The sequence below is a fragment of the Nesoenas mayeri genome (genome assembly GCF_963082525.1).
Source record: "Nesoenas mayeri genome assembly, chromosome: 1".
Taxonomy (NCBI): Eukaryota; Metazoa; Chordata; class Aves; order Columbiformes; family Columbidae; genus Nesoenas; species Nesoenas mayeri.
In genome coordinates, this window is record NC_137541.1 from 10,533,149 (window position 1) to 10,546,798 (window position 13,650).

At 36.7% G+C, this 13,650-nt stretch overlaps 1 protein-coding gene across 1 annotated transcript in view; it reads left to right on the plus strand.

Annotated features, from left to right (window-relative positions):
• Nucleotides 1-13,650, plus strand: part of SEMA3E (semaphorin 3E) — a gene marked incomplete at its 3' end in the record, with an annotated part of 67,750 nt that overhangs the window by 33,390 nt on the left and 20,710 nt on the right. The window contains exons 5-9 of the mRNA XM_080345816.1: nucleotides 4,209-4,328; nucleotides 5,789-5,931; nucleotides 8,469-8,583; nucleotides 8,926-8,995; nucleotides 10,256-10,400. Of these exons, the coding sequence (XP_080201942.1) occupies nucleotides 4,209-4,328; nucleotides 5,789-5,931; nucleotides 8,469-8,583; nucleotides 8,926-8,995; nucleotides 10,256-10,400 (593 nt within the window). The remainder of the gene's footprint in view (nucleotides 1-4,208; nucleotides 4,329-5,788; nucleotides 5,932-8,468; nucleotides 8,584-8,925; nucleotides 8,996-10,255; nucleotides 10,401-13,650) is intronic.

Here is a 13,650-nt window from a genome sequence, read left to right on the forward strand (position 1 = left end):
CGTGACTTGGCTTTAAAACTAAATATTCATGCTATCATAAGTTTTATTACAGGTTGTCTGACCCAGTGGTAAAGTAGCTTGTGATGAATTCTTCAATTTATGGACAATTAACTTTTAGTAATTTATTGTCAGCATCAGGAAACAAAATAGATGTTGAATGAAAAACAGGCTGAATACAATGTATGTGTTTGGATAAACTGCATATAAAACTTTTGGACTTAAATTTCTAATGAACTCTCCCATCTGCTTCCAATAGACAAAACTATTTTTGATATCAGATCACGCACACCAATTAACTTAGATCACACTGGCTCTTAAAATATGAGAAATTAGCTCATGTCTATGTTTTGTTACCTGCAATATGTCATGAGCAAGTGGTGGAAAACCTAAACTATATTTTAATACATTTTCTGTCCAGGGAATCCATTCCAACAATATGTTCTGATTTTACAATTTTAAAACAGGTTCATGAGTTTGTGTCTTTTCTTTCACTCTAGGCAATGAATTAAAATAAGTACATATTCTTTCAAAACAGAAGACACAATACTTGAGTGACTGACAGAAAATACAAATATATGGAGAAAGTTTACCAGTTAAACAATAACTAATTTATTTTGAATTTGTTTTGTGGGTTTTTTTGTTTGTTTGTTTGTTTTTTTCCTACTGTGAAAAGTACCACTTGCTAAAAATGTGAATTGGCATTCTGATTTTAGTTGTCATGTGAGTAATAACTGGCTGACAGTCAAATAAATGCATGAAAGGTGCTGGTTATGTTTCACTCATTATGTTCTACTCCTTCACTCATAACAGAGCTATTACATCACTTTGAAGAAAGTGATGTAATGGGGACTTTACACAAAAATATCTACTGTTGAATTAGAGTTTATGTTTGTATCACCTTCCAGTTTGACACAGGTACTCAAAACATACCAATAACAAACAAAGGAAATCCACTTCAAAGGTGGAAGGAGACGATTTACAGAAATCCCTTGTATATATTAAGTTTTTTAAAATATATCACATGCTTCAATCTGTTTTATTTTAAGGGTTGTCATCTAGGAATTCTTGATTTTAGAATAAAAATTTTGTATTGATTTTATTAATCATTTTGACCCTGAAGAAATGGGCAAAAATGAAGGTGTCTTTTAGGTGGGCGCAACTGAACTTGATGTATTTGTTTGTGTGAAGAAAAAGCTAGCTAAAAGATATTCATGTGTCATTTGAGCTAAAAGTGGTTTTTTTCATGTCCATGGGATTTATTTTTTCTTTTTTTTAAGGAGAGAAAAATAAATTTTCTATTCTTATTTTAGCAGGATTAACCAGGCTGTGTTAAAATTAAACTTTATCAAATACATACGGAGCTGAGGTTAGACTGGAAGAAGGAAGGAGTGGTGACGTTCTGTGAAGTTGCTCGATTTGCAGTTGATTTTCCGCTAGAAGATACTGGTTTATCAGTGTGATGTGCAGCCGTATAAAACCCTGCAATCAAGACAGGAGTAGCTTTACAACAGAGGAAAAAGAGTAGAAATCTTGCCAGGATTTTTCAAACCTTAACCTCAGGCTGTCTCTAAATCTAGAATTAGTCAGCACCTGTAAAAACCTAGCACTGTTCAAAATTTGTAACATAGATTTCAATTATGTGCAAAAGGGTACTGAATAGAAAAAATAGAAGACTCTTAATGTCAAAAGTGCAAAAGATCTCAGAACTATATTGAATGTTCTTGTGCTGGGATCTTTGCCAGTCACACTCATCAGTATCGTCTCATCACTTCCCTTAAGTGACCTGTCTGCCCACATTCAATACTTGTCTTTTGTTTAGTTTAGTAACACTACAGGGTAAAAAATCAGATTTAATTTCTGTGTCTGTACAATATATTTCATGGAACAATATCCATCCAAGATTGGAACTTTCATTTTCTCCCCCCAGGATCTCACAGATTGAAACAGTGGTAACTTCCTCAGTGTATGGTTGGATGCCATACCAGTAGGCTGATTAAGTACACTGACATTTTATACCTATGCCAAGCAGAAGGAATAGGTTTTATACCCAAAATTTTGAACATCTGGACTTGTAAATGTCAACTCTACTCACTAGCAATATGCGACAAATCATTTACCCTACACTGATACATTTTTCAAGATTCACTATGGTTTTGAAAGGATAAAAGCATTGTGGTTTTTATTATGCATTACCATAATTAAAGAAAACCTTACCCAGTCTGAGATATTTTTCCAACAATATTCTTAAAGTGGGGTTTACAACTCATGTAACTCACCAATTAGAGTTGTGAAAAATTTTTGGAACACATTTCAGAACCACTGGCAATTCTGTTTTTTAAGCAGCTCTGTATTGTTTAAAAAATAAATTAGTTTGGGGTAACCTTAATTTCTACTGATGCTATAATTTCTATTTTCTTCTCATTTCACTTGCCAATATTTTAAATCACCCACTATGTATTTTATAAGGCAATATACATTCCTTATATGGTGAAACCTAAGACAAAACTACACTCAGCTCCAAATCAGCAGAGATCCCTGAACCAGCCCCAGCTGCCAAACTGCAAACTTTTCAGAATCATTATTCAGACTTATGGTGCCATTCAATTCATATATATCTCTTAAGAGAAACAAAATTCACACTTTTAAGAGAAACGAACACACAAAATTATTGCTTTTGGTATAATTCTTTATAAATGTTATTTAAATGGATCATTCATGTTTATTTTGATTACGGGGTAGGAAGTCGTGTCTCTTAAACCTCCACTCAGATTAGCCACAAACTGGAAATAGTTCGTTTTCCTCTCCTTGTGTCGTTTAATTCCTGCTGCGTTATTTTCTAACATAAGGATGCCACCTAGTGACAATAACTGTTATCTTCCTAAACTGGGCCTAAAAAAAATTCCATAGTAATCTAAGTCCACAAGGATATGGAATATATTACTCTTAATGCTTGGTTAGTTAAGGGAAATTGCACCCATGCATAACTAAGAGTTAGAATTATTACTGATATTTCACTAAAGAAAAGTATATCTGCTGGCACAATTTTAGATGGGTCAGATAAAGTTAAGCTGGATTTTTGAACATATGCATGACCTAGTTGTTCTTAACTACATACATTTTTTCAACAGTTTTTGGCAATCACTGAATTATTTCTAATATTTTCCTATGCTCACTTAATTTGTGAATGCCACCTAAACCCTTTGAACATGAGACCAAACTTCTCTTCCCATAAACTTTTCAGGTAGTATTCATCACCAGTTGCCCAGGATGGATGAGATCTCAGGTCTTGTCCCAACACTGGTGAATATTTTAAGGATATGGAAACAAGTTATTGCTGGGCCACAGAAAAATAAGCTCTTTTTCTCTGTCCACTGAACACCTAAGCACATCTGCCAGCAAGTTATATGCAAACTGTAGTTATTTCAGATAAAGTGGAACAGCTCCAGTAGACTGACTGGACACCCCCTTCCCAGCTGAACAAAACACGTAGTTGATGTTTGTAAATAATTTCTAAGGTATCAAGTACTGCTGCTTATGTGTCCAGCTGGAGAGATAACTGCATCCAGCCCTCCAGTATTTTCATTATGTGCTTCACTAATGAATCTTTTCTCCATCCATATTTTGTGCGGAGCTAAATCTGATAACTATGCTCAGAAAAAACTCCCTGTTTGAGGTCTAAAATTCAAGTGTGGTTTAACCTTGTCCTGTATCTATGCAGTGTAGCCCAAATCAGTGGTCTGGTGCAGCTATCCCTATTCTTTTCCTTAGCACTGCACTCTCTGAACCTGCTATTACATTTTCTTCCCATTTTCTGGCTGTTATTTCTGGCTTCTCATAAACCTAACATGTCCTATCCAGTTCTGGGAACAGCAATTCATTGCTTCTCATTTGGAAGACCAGGGCATATCTGGAAGTGCTCAGAAGCAAACCACTGGTCAGAGTCTTTGCACTGGTGAAAATTTAGGTGCCAGCAGCCCATGAATAAAATTTAAAATTCTTGACCTCCTGCTATTCTAAGTCTAAATGTTTGCAGTGCTGGTAGGAACAATGCCTGTATGTTCCTTAGACCATATATCACTTACTAACTTGCCTTTTTACTTGAATTTGAGTGAATACTAATGAGCCATGTTTATAATGCAGTGAAATTAATAACTAGAGCATTACAAAATCACTTTGTTTTGGTTTTGGTTTTGATGTGTGGTCTGCAGGTGGCGAACTTTTTACTGGTCTCTACAGTGACTACTGGGGAAGAGATGCTGCTCTATTTCGCACCATGAATCGCATGGCCCATCTGCGAACTGAGCCTGATAGTGAGCGTCTATTGAAAGGTATGGGAAGGAGTAGAAGGAAGAATCAGAGGTGTTTTGGATGACCAGACAATTTCTGTTTAACCAGAAATTTAAAAGATATTGTTCATGCATACGTATATCAATTTGGAGATGGATTTGTTTAAACTATCTTTTTTTTCCATTAATCTTTTCACAACCCCCCCTGCCAGAATGAACAAATGGAAAACTTTACTTTGATTACATATTGAATTTAACAAGTGGAACTTTTAAATCCTTCAATTTTCACTTGTAAAATTACTTTTAATTTATACTTTAAATATTCTTTAAATATACTTTAAATATTCATGATATGTCAGATATAATTCAAATAATATTTTAAGATTCTCTATTTAATTAAAGTGAGCTTCTAATTAGAACACAGTAATCTTTCTTCTACATGAGACCATTTTGTCTTTGTTGCAATAGAGGGATGTCATGCAATAACACAGAATAATAAACGTATAATGATCATCCAGTTAAATGAAACAAAAAGTTAAAGTTAATTATAAAAAAGAAAATTAAAATGTTGCTCAAGAAAAGTATCAAGAAAAATTATGTGCTGGGAGATTTAGAAATTCTTTCACACTCTTCAGTGTGAAATCTAACTGAATTTCAGTGTTGAAACTTCTGTGAAATGAAGAGTCAGAATCTTGATTTGTTTTGTGACAAAATAATTGCAATATTTCATCATAACCATTACATAATTACTGCTAACCTTTGTCAAGGACAGTCAATAATTGCCAGTTATGGTGACTCATACGGTGAGCATCACCTTTTCAGTGAAAAGGCATACAAGTTCTTTCCCTCAAATTTCAAGGCAGTTTTTGCCTAAATCCTCCTCTCCTCTCCTCTCCTCTCCTCTCCTCTCCTCTCCTCTCCTCTCCTCTCCTCTCCTCTCCTCTCCTCTCCTCTCCTCTCCCTCTCCCTCTCCCTCTCCCTCTCCCTCTCCCTCTCCCTCTCCCTCTCCCTCTCCCTCTCCCTCTCCCTCTCCCTCTCCCTCTCCCTCTCCCTCTCCCTCTCCCTCTCCCTCTCCCTCTCCCTACCAGAGCTTTTTTGTTATATAAAATAAACTACCAGAGCTTTTTTGTTATATAAATGGCTCTTTGTCCCAGATTGCCATTCCTGCACCTGGTTTGTATGGGATCAGAGACTGTGAGGTGAATATTAGTGCAAGGTTTTTAGCATAATCCAAATGAAAACATATCACCCCAGAGAGCTGGACTGGAAAAAAGTTTTTTCTTGCACACATACAAAAGAATATTGATTTGTGAATTGGAAGTGTAAGAATAGTTTGACAATAGTGTCTTCCACATGTTCTATAGATACCCACCCACCAGGTGGGTGACAGATCCCTGATTCTTTAATTCTGTTTTCTCTTTATTACCAACTGATTCTCAATATTGAAAAATGGAGTGTTTTAAAAAACCTTGAATTCCATTAATTCTTGTTTTCTTTTAAAGAACCAAAATTTGTTGGCTCATACATGATTCCTGACAATGAAGACCACGAAGATAACAAAGTATATTTCTTCTTTACTGAAAAAGCATTGGAAGCCGAGACAAGTACTCATGCCATATATGCTAGAGTGGGACGTGTATGTGCGGTAAGATCCTTTTTCTGATTTCTCACCTAAATGAAAAAAAAACAAACAAACAAACAACTCTCTTTGGTCCTTCTTCCCCAGACAAATATGGCATCTGTTAATATACATGAGAGTAAGTTATAGGTCTGAATGAAAATCCTACATTTAAACAGCCTGAAGCATTAGAAAATCCAATAGCAATCTGAATCTGGGCTTGAAGCCGAATTTTGCTGAGAGAGGAAGGCAAAGTTCAGGAATCTTGTTATTCAGCTTTGTCTCTCTTTGCGCTATTACATTGTAACAGTAATAGCAGTTGCCTACAGGACACTGTTACCATCCATTTTCTCAATTCAGATCAAGCCGTATTTGCCATTAGTATTGGCTGTAGTTCCAGGGCCTTCTGACATAAATTGATGTCATTTCACTTTCCTGGTGACAGGACCAGCCCAGACACCTGTCATCTCTGACATTCACACTTGCTTTCCTATTCTGTCAACAAGGAGGAGACTTAACTCACCTGTACTTGTGGAGGATCCATGGCTATCCTTTCAAATAGCTGGCTTTTGCAGCCATCTGGACAGGATAGGAGACAATGGACACAGACTGAAATACATTAAATTCTATCTGAACATAAGAAAACATTTTTTTACTGCCAAGGTGGTTGAACACTGACACAGGTTGCCCAGAGTTTCCAGACTTGGAAATAATCAAAACCTGAGTGGACACAGGTCTGACAACTTGCTGAGCAACTCACTTGTGGAAACTTACTTTAGCAGGTTGATTGGCTCAAACAATCTTCAGACATCCCTGCTAAATTCAACTGTTCTGTGGTTCTATAATCTCTTTCTCATCTATGAATCATAGGAGATGTGTGTCAGTCACCTATAAAGTGTTTTATAGTGAGTAGCTAACCACCGATTTCATTTAATTTCATCTGTCATTCTTCTTCTCAACAGCCACAAAGGAAAAATATGTGGATAGGAAACTAGAAGAAAGGATTGAAGTGCCCAGCAAATTATTGCAACTAGGCATAATGTTTACCAGAAAGAGCAGAAAAGTCATGAGGCGAGATCTTGCTTCCCCCAACTACCCTGCACAATTATCCATTTCCTGCTCAAGCCACATTCCTTGTGTATTGATCCCATCTATTTTTGGCTCCCTCGACACACACACAAGAAGATGTCAGGCAGTCACTGGAGAGGAGCACTGTTAACTTATGATCTCCCAGATTAAGCTGCCCATCATTAGACCCCTCTGAAAATTGTAAAAGTTCACGTGCATTTGTTTTCTATTAATTGAACTGTTAATTGCAAGGTTGATGAGAGGAGCTCTCCCTTTCCCAGTGGGACTACATCTGCTTCATTAAGAGAAGGCATGAGAAGTTTATTTCTTAGGATCTGTTTAAGTTCCTGAAAAAAAATGGCATTCTTCCCTCCTAACTGTAGGGGATACATTCCTAAATCTGTCACACAAAAAGCAAGATACAAGTTAAAAACCTTCTGTCACTTCAACGTATAGTATGTGTCGCATATGCTCACCAGCATACTTCCTATTAACAGTTATTAAGGAGTATTCATGTATAACTTAAAACATCTAAAGTATGCAAAATACCAAATTGCAGCCTAAGCCATTAATATTCACAAAGCCAGTTGGCTTTCTGAACTCAAGTATGCATCAAGATCTGACGTAGAATTCCTTGGCCTATATTCTAGTAGATGTCTGAATAGATTACTTTAACAGTCTCTTTAGTCTGAAATACATCTACCTAAATGTCTTAGCTCTAGCCATGGGCTAAACTAAAATCCTGCTGAATCTCTGTTTTTGTAAGATCTCAATAGGAAGCTGAGAAAAACAATTTATTTCAGTAGCTTAGGGTGACATTGTGAGAGGTGTTTTGCAGGCCAAATATGGAGCCTTCAACAGTCAGTTACACAGTCTACCTGAATATAAGGCCATAGCTTTGAGGATGCTACTCAAAGGTTACAGAGTCCAACTACTATGTAGTACTAAATGCCCCCTTTCCTTGACAGTCTGAGTCATAAAAGCAAGAAAAAGATTAGACTGCCACAGCAAAGCAAGAATTATTTAAAATTGTTGAGAAATTGTTAGAACACCAAGTAGACGCTTCCATCAGACTTGCCCCATCTGTATCAGCTCTACAGGTAGACTCAGGGCTTCAGTTTGCAAATGTGTTGATCTAATCCTTCACTGAGGTCCTACAGCAAAGTTAAACTTTGCTAATGTAGTCAGTAGATCCAGTTAATGAAAATGAGAAATAAAAAAGCTTTACAACAGCTGTATCATGAAAACTTTCCATGGATGTGGTACAGAATTAAAAAATTCTTATAAACCCAGAGCTCTTACTGAGACCTGGATTTGATCAGTGCAATTCTACTTGAAAACTGACTCCAGAGAAATTACACTAGTAATAGACAGTGGTTTGGCAATGCATGCTTTTCACATTAAAATATACAATAAGCAGATAATTCAGCAGAGATGTTTGTATTTCTAGACTTACTAATTCAAATTACCACCAACATTACTTTCTTTCTCTGCAGAATGATATGGGAGGCCAGCGAATGCTCGTGAATAAATGGAGCACTTTCCTCAAAACCAGACTAGTTTGCTCTGTACCAGGGAGAAATGGAATTGATACGCATTTTGATGAATTAGGTAAACATCCTAGACTGCAACAAAATTATAACCATCATACAAAACATATTCTTTCATGATAACACATCTTACTATCAAATCCTTTTCTCGTATTCATTAACAGGGAATGGTTGCTAATGTTTTGTTTCCAACGTATTTTACGCTCTATAACATACGGAACTGATTATCATCAATTATGCCTTTATAATTACATTGTTTTTAAAGATTACTTTTAAAATATGTGTAAAAATAAATAACGTGTATGAGCAAAATGGGATTATGCTTTAAACAAGCAATGAATTTTCTCTTTTGGGGATGCGAAAAATTGTTTGATAACAATAACACTGCATTGAAATTTTACAGAGGATGTGTTTCTGCTGCAAACTCGTGATAACAAAAATCCAGTGATATTTGGCCTCTTCAACACCACAAGGTAAACAACTAGAAGATATAATAGAAGCAATAGAGGAATGTTTGAACACCCTATTGAAGAGATAGAAGCTTCATGATAAATATCCCTTAGCAAATACATAGCAAAGAGTTTAATCCCTATTCTATTCACAGTGGGCATCCTTATTTATGTAAAAACTGCTCTATGACACTCAAAGGCTCAAAATCTCAATCAGTGATCCAGTCTATCTGGATCAAAAACTAACTAAATGTTTCCCTACTTGAAAATTTCGTAGTGTCAAAGTCTATGCAGTCCTGCATGCTTATAAGAGCAGCATATCAGAGCCCCTTGTCTTCCTTCAAGAGCTCTGCTGTAATTTTAGTTAAAGTAGATAGCAGTTTAAATTCCTACTAGCCTCTTAGTGAAGCCTAAAATACCAGCTGTGATGTTGCTGGTGGGCTCCTCTTCCACTGCAGTGAAAACACACAGTACCCATTTCTTGGAGATCCAGTTGTTCAGAATGTCACTGGCAGAGAAAAGCAAATGTGTTTTTGCCACTATTTCACTCTCATTATTGTTTTTTTTGGAACAAAGAAAGGCAGATCTTGTCCTCTAGGGATGCAAGCACTTAGCATTTCCTACTGGCTTCCCATGCCAGTAGAGAAAGGTGGACACCTGGATCACCTTCCAGAGTCTTCAGAGATAATTTCTTTGTAGCGAGAACTGATGCTTCTTTAAAAAAATAATGAATCGCTTCTCCATAACTAAGTGAATAAAAATTTAAAGTAAATAAGATACTTTTATGTGGTTTGATCTGCATAATCGTAATGATCTAATAACACCAACTAACATTCCCAAACAATATGAAGAGACTCCTGTTCATTTCAGTCAGCATTGGTTGATTCCCATTTTTCCAAATAACAACAGGAAAAATCTTAGAAAAGAAAAGTGGTTTACTCTTTAAGTCACTAATCAAAGACATATAAGACCTGGGTTCAGTTTGCTGTACTTCCTCTATACTCATAAAAAAGTAATTTAGAGTCTGGGCTCACCATCTTCAAATTTTGGGATACCAATGCTGAGATTCCTCAGAGAATGCTCTAAATATAGATACATATAAAGACTTTCTGAAGAACATTGGACTCAGCAGTTATAAGAAAAACAAGTTATAAGAAAACCAAGTTTTTTTCTCCTTGAATGCTGTTGAAATGTGACTTATTTTTAATTACATAATAATACCAGTATTATATGTACAGAATATGTCATATTGTTTTAATAATGTCCTTGAATTTTATTTCATAGCAATATATTTAGGGGATATGCTATATGTGTTTACCATATGGCAAGTGTCCGAGCAGCTTTCAATGGACCATATGCTCATAAAGAAGGACCTGAATATCACTGGGCTCTATACGAAGGAAAAGTACCTTATCCTAGGCCTGGTTCAGTAAGTACAATCTATTCTCCATTGCTTTGCTATGTAAATGAATTCAGGAAGAAAAAGCAGACTGCTACTAACATACAAATATTCCTGACTTCATAGTGCGGGATATAATTATTTGAATATATATAATAAGTTCTCTAGTATTTCTGGACATAAGTTTAATCAAGTACTAGAGCTATACATTTCCAAAAGGAAAATAGTGGAATTAGGCATACAAGGGTTTTCAAAATTCAGATTAGGATGCTAAGGTTCCAAAGTTTGATGCCCAGGCAACAGGAGTAGAAAGTGGTGCCTATAGAAGGTAGGTCAGATGCTGTGTTCAGAGCAGTAAGTGCATCACTTTCGAAGAAATCTCACTTTCTATTGAACCTAGAATAACTGTTCTCCTAAATTTGGCTGCTGACATCTGTTTTGTGTTTTGTTTGTTTGGTTTGTTTTGTTTTTATTTTGTATTTGAATCTTGATAACTTTAATTGCCAAATAAATAAATTAAAAAACCCAAATTTCTTTAAGTGCATTGAGTGAACAATGAGTTTTTTTCCTAATGGAACTTTCTGTTACAACAAATTACCTCTACTGACTTGACTGGCTAGGAACAACCCCAGGTTCCAGTATAAGCTAGGGAATGACCTATTAGAGAGCAGCATAGTGGAAAGGGACCTGGGTGTCCTGGTGGACAGCAGGATAACCACGAGCCAGCACTGTGCCCTTGTGGCCAGGAAGGCAAATAGCATCCTGGGGCATATTAGAAGGTGGGTGGTTAGTAGGTCGGCAGAGGTTCTCCTCCCCCTCTACTCTGCCCTGGTGAGACCACATCTGTCCACATCTGACCACATTGTGTCCAGCTCTGGGACCCTCAGTTCAAGAAGGACAGGGAACTCCTCCAGTGCAGGGCAACAAAGATGATTAAGGGAGTGGAACATCTCCCTTACAAGGAAAGGCTGAGGGACCTGGGTCTCTTTAGTTTGGAGGAGACTGAAGAGTGACCTTATTAATGTTTACAAATATATAAAGATGACTGTCACGAGGATTGAGCCAAGCTCTTCTTGGTGACAACCAATGGTAAGACAAGGGGTAATGGGTTCAAACTGGAACACAGGAGGTTCCACTTAAATTTGAGAAGAAGCTTCTTCTCAGTGAGGGTAACAGAACACTGGAACAGGCTGTCCAGAGGCGTTGTGGAGTCTTCTTCTCTGGAGACATTAAAAACCTACCTGGACACATTCCTGTATAGCCTCAACTGGGTGTTCCTGCTCCGGCAGGGGGATTGGACTAGATGATCTTTTGAGGTCCCTTCCAATCCCTGACATTCTGTGATTCAGTGACTTCAGAAAATAAAGCCAAGATGAACTTGAAACATATACCTATATTTACATAAAAATATATATATTTAATATACCTGCAATATTACCAAATGTAAATATATTTACTACTGGAAAGAATCAGCTTACACAAGGCAATTCACTTTCCTTCTATTGCCTGCGGAAAGTGTTAAAGGAAGAAAGAACAAAAGATGATCCACTATTTCAAGATCAGGTGATTCTGGTTCCTTTTTTCCTCTCTTTTTCAAAATGGATCAAATGTCAATGTTTCTATAATTTAGATGAGGTCACAGGTTAGAAATAGACATAGATTTTAATAAAAGTAACTAATTAGAATAAACATGTTTGTAGGTAAGGAGTAAATCCTCCATCCACCTGAGGTTCTTGTCTCAAGGCTAATTCTTTCTAGAAGTAATGCTCTAGCATTCCCACAATTCATTGGTTTTCTTTCGGACACCACAGAGTGAGATTTTATTACTCTCAAATCAAGTTCCTGAGCTTATTAACGTTCTTGTTCTGTACCCTTTACAGAGAATATAGACATATTAACACGTTGCAAAGAACCAAACTCAACGAAATCACTTCTGGTTTTTATTAATTTTCACACGTTTCTTCCCAAACTTTTTGTTGTTATTGTTGTTTTTATTTTTTATTTTTCTTCTAATGGATGTTAAGTGAAGAAAAGAAACGAGACGTATTTTGATAATGCAATTAATCTGGCAACTACTGTTGAATAGTCTGCCACTATACCAGTGCTGTCATGTAGAGTTTTTCATGCCGGGCACTTAGGTTTTTCATTTGCTAAATGGAAATTCTGGAGGAAATCACAGGCACATTACTTAGAGACAAGTAATTAATTTCTACAAGGAATTCCTAATGTCTGTGCTGACTTCTCCAAGGCATCACAAATAATCTTCTCAAAATCTTCAACTGATTCACACTCTTTTTAGATGTTTCTGAAGTTTCTCTCCCTGTAGTATCTTAGCCCAGGACTCTCACATCCCAGCCTGGGGGTGAGAAGAACAGTCCCATGTTCACTGCTGGTCAGGGCAGCTTGAGGATGCCCTTTGCGTTGCAGAGATCCATCAGCATCTCACAGATGGGGCATGACCAGGGCCTCCTTCACCTTTCCCTTCCTGCTGCAGCTCAGGAGGAGTCCCAGGTCAGACAATGCCAGTCTGACCCAGAGACACATCACAGCCAATATTTATTCTTCACTCCATACCATTTGGGAATACAACTACTTACCCACTCATGGCAATTGTAATCTGTTGTAAAGCTGCTTTTGTTTACAGTCACTGAAGGTCTACTCCTTATGTCAGCATTGTGCAGGTTTTTCCCTCTGTGAGATGCAAATATATTTCTAATAGCTGTTTGGCTAAAACCTCCACAGTTTTCACACTTCACCTCTTTATCTTCTCGCAGGCTACAGGCTCGCTCTCTTGAGCTTAACGACAGAATAAGCAGTTGCTGGATCATTACTTTCAGTGTCTTTCAGTGTTGTTATTCCTTTGCTAACTGAATCAATATTCTCTTTTATACTAAAAGAAATAATTCGCAGAAACAATCATTGCATACAATTCATTTATCACTAAATCACAGGAATGTCAGGTGAAAAGGCCTATTAACTTATCTACTCCATGTCAGTACAGCCTTTCTCCCTGTAGTATGATTACAAATGCATGTCATCTCTCATTTTAAATTAATGTTTTCCTCTGCTTGTCTTGGAGTTAGAGACATAAGTCAAAATGTAGAAGTGGATGCTCCCCCAAAAAATATTATCTGGTATTTAAACATTATGAATATGAGTTGACCTATTTGGCCAGTTATCTACCACTGTAGCAATGCTGACATTAATACTGAATGTTTTCTTGTTTGATGTAGATCCAAGTAATTTGTATTGAGTCGGGATGGAAAATCAGATAGATAAA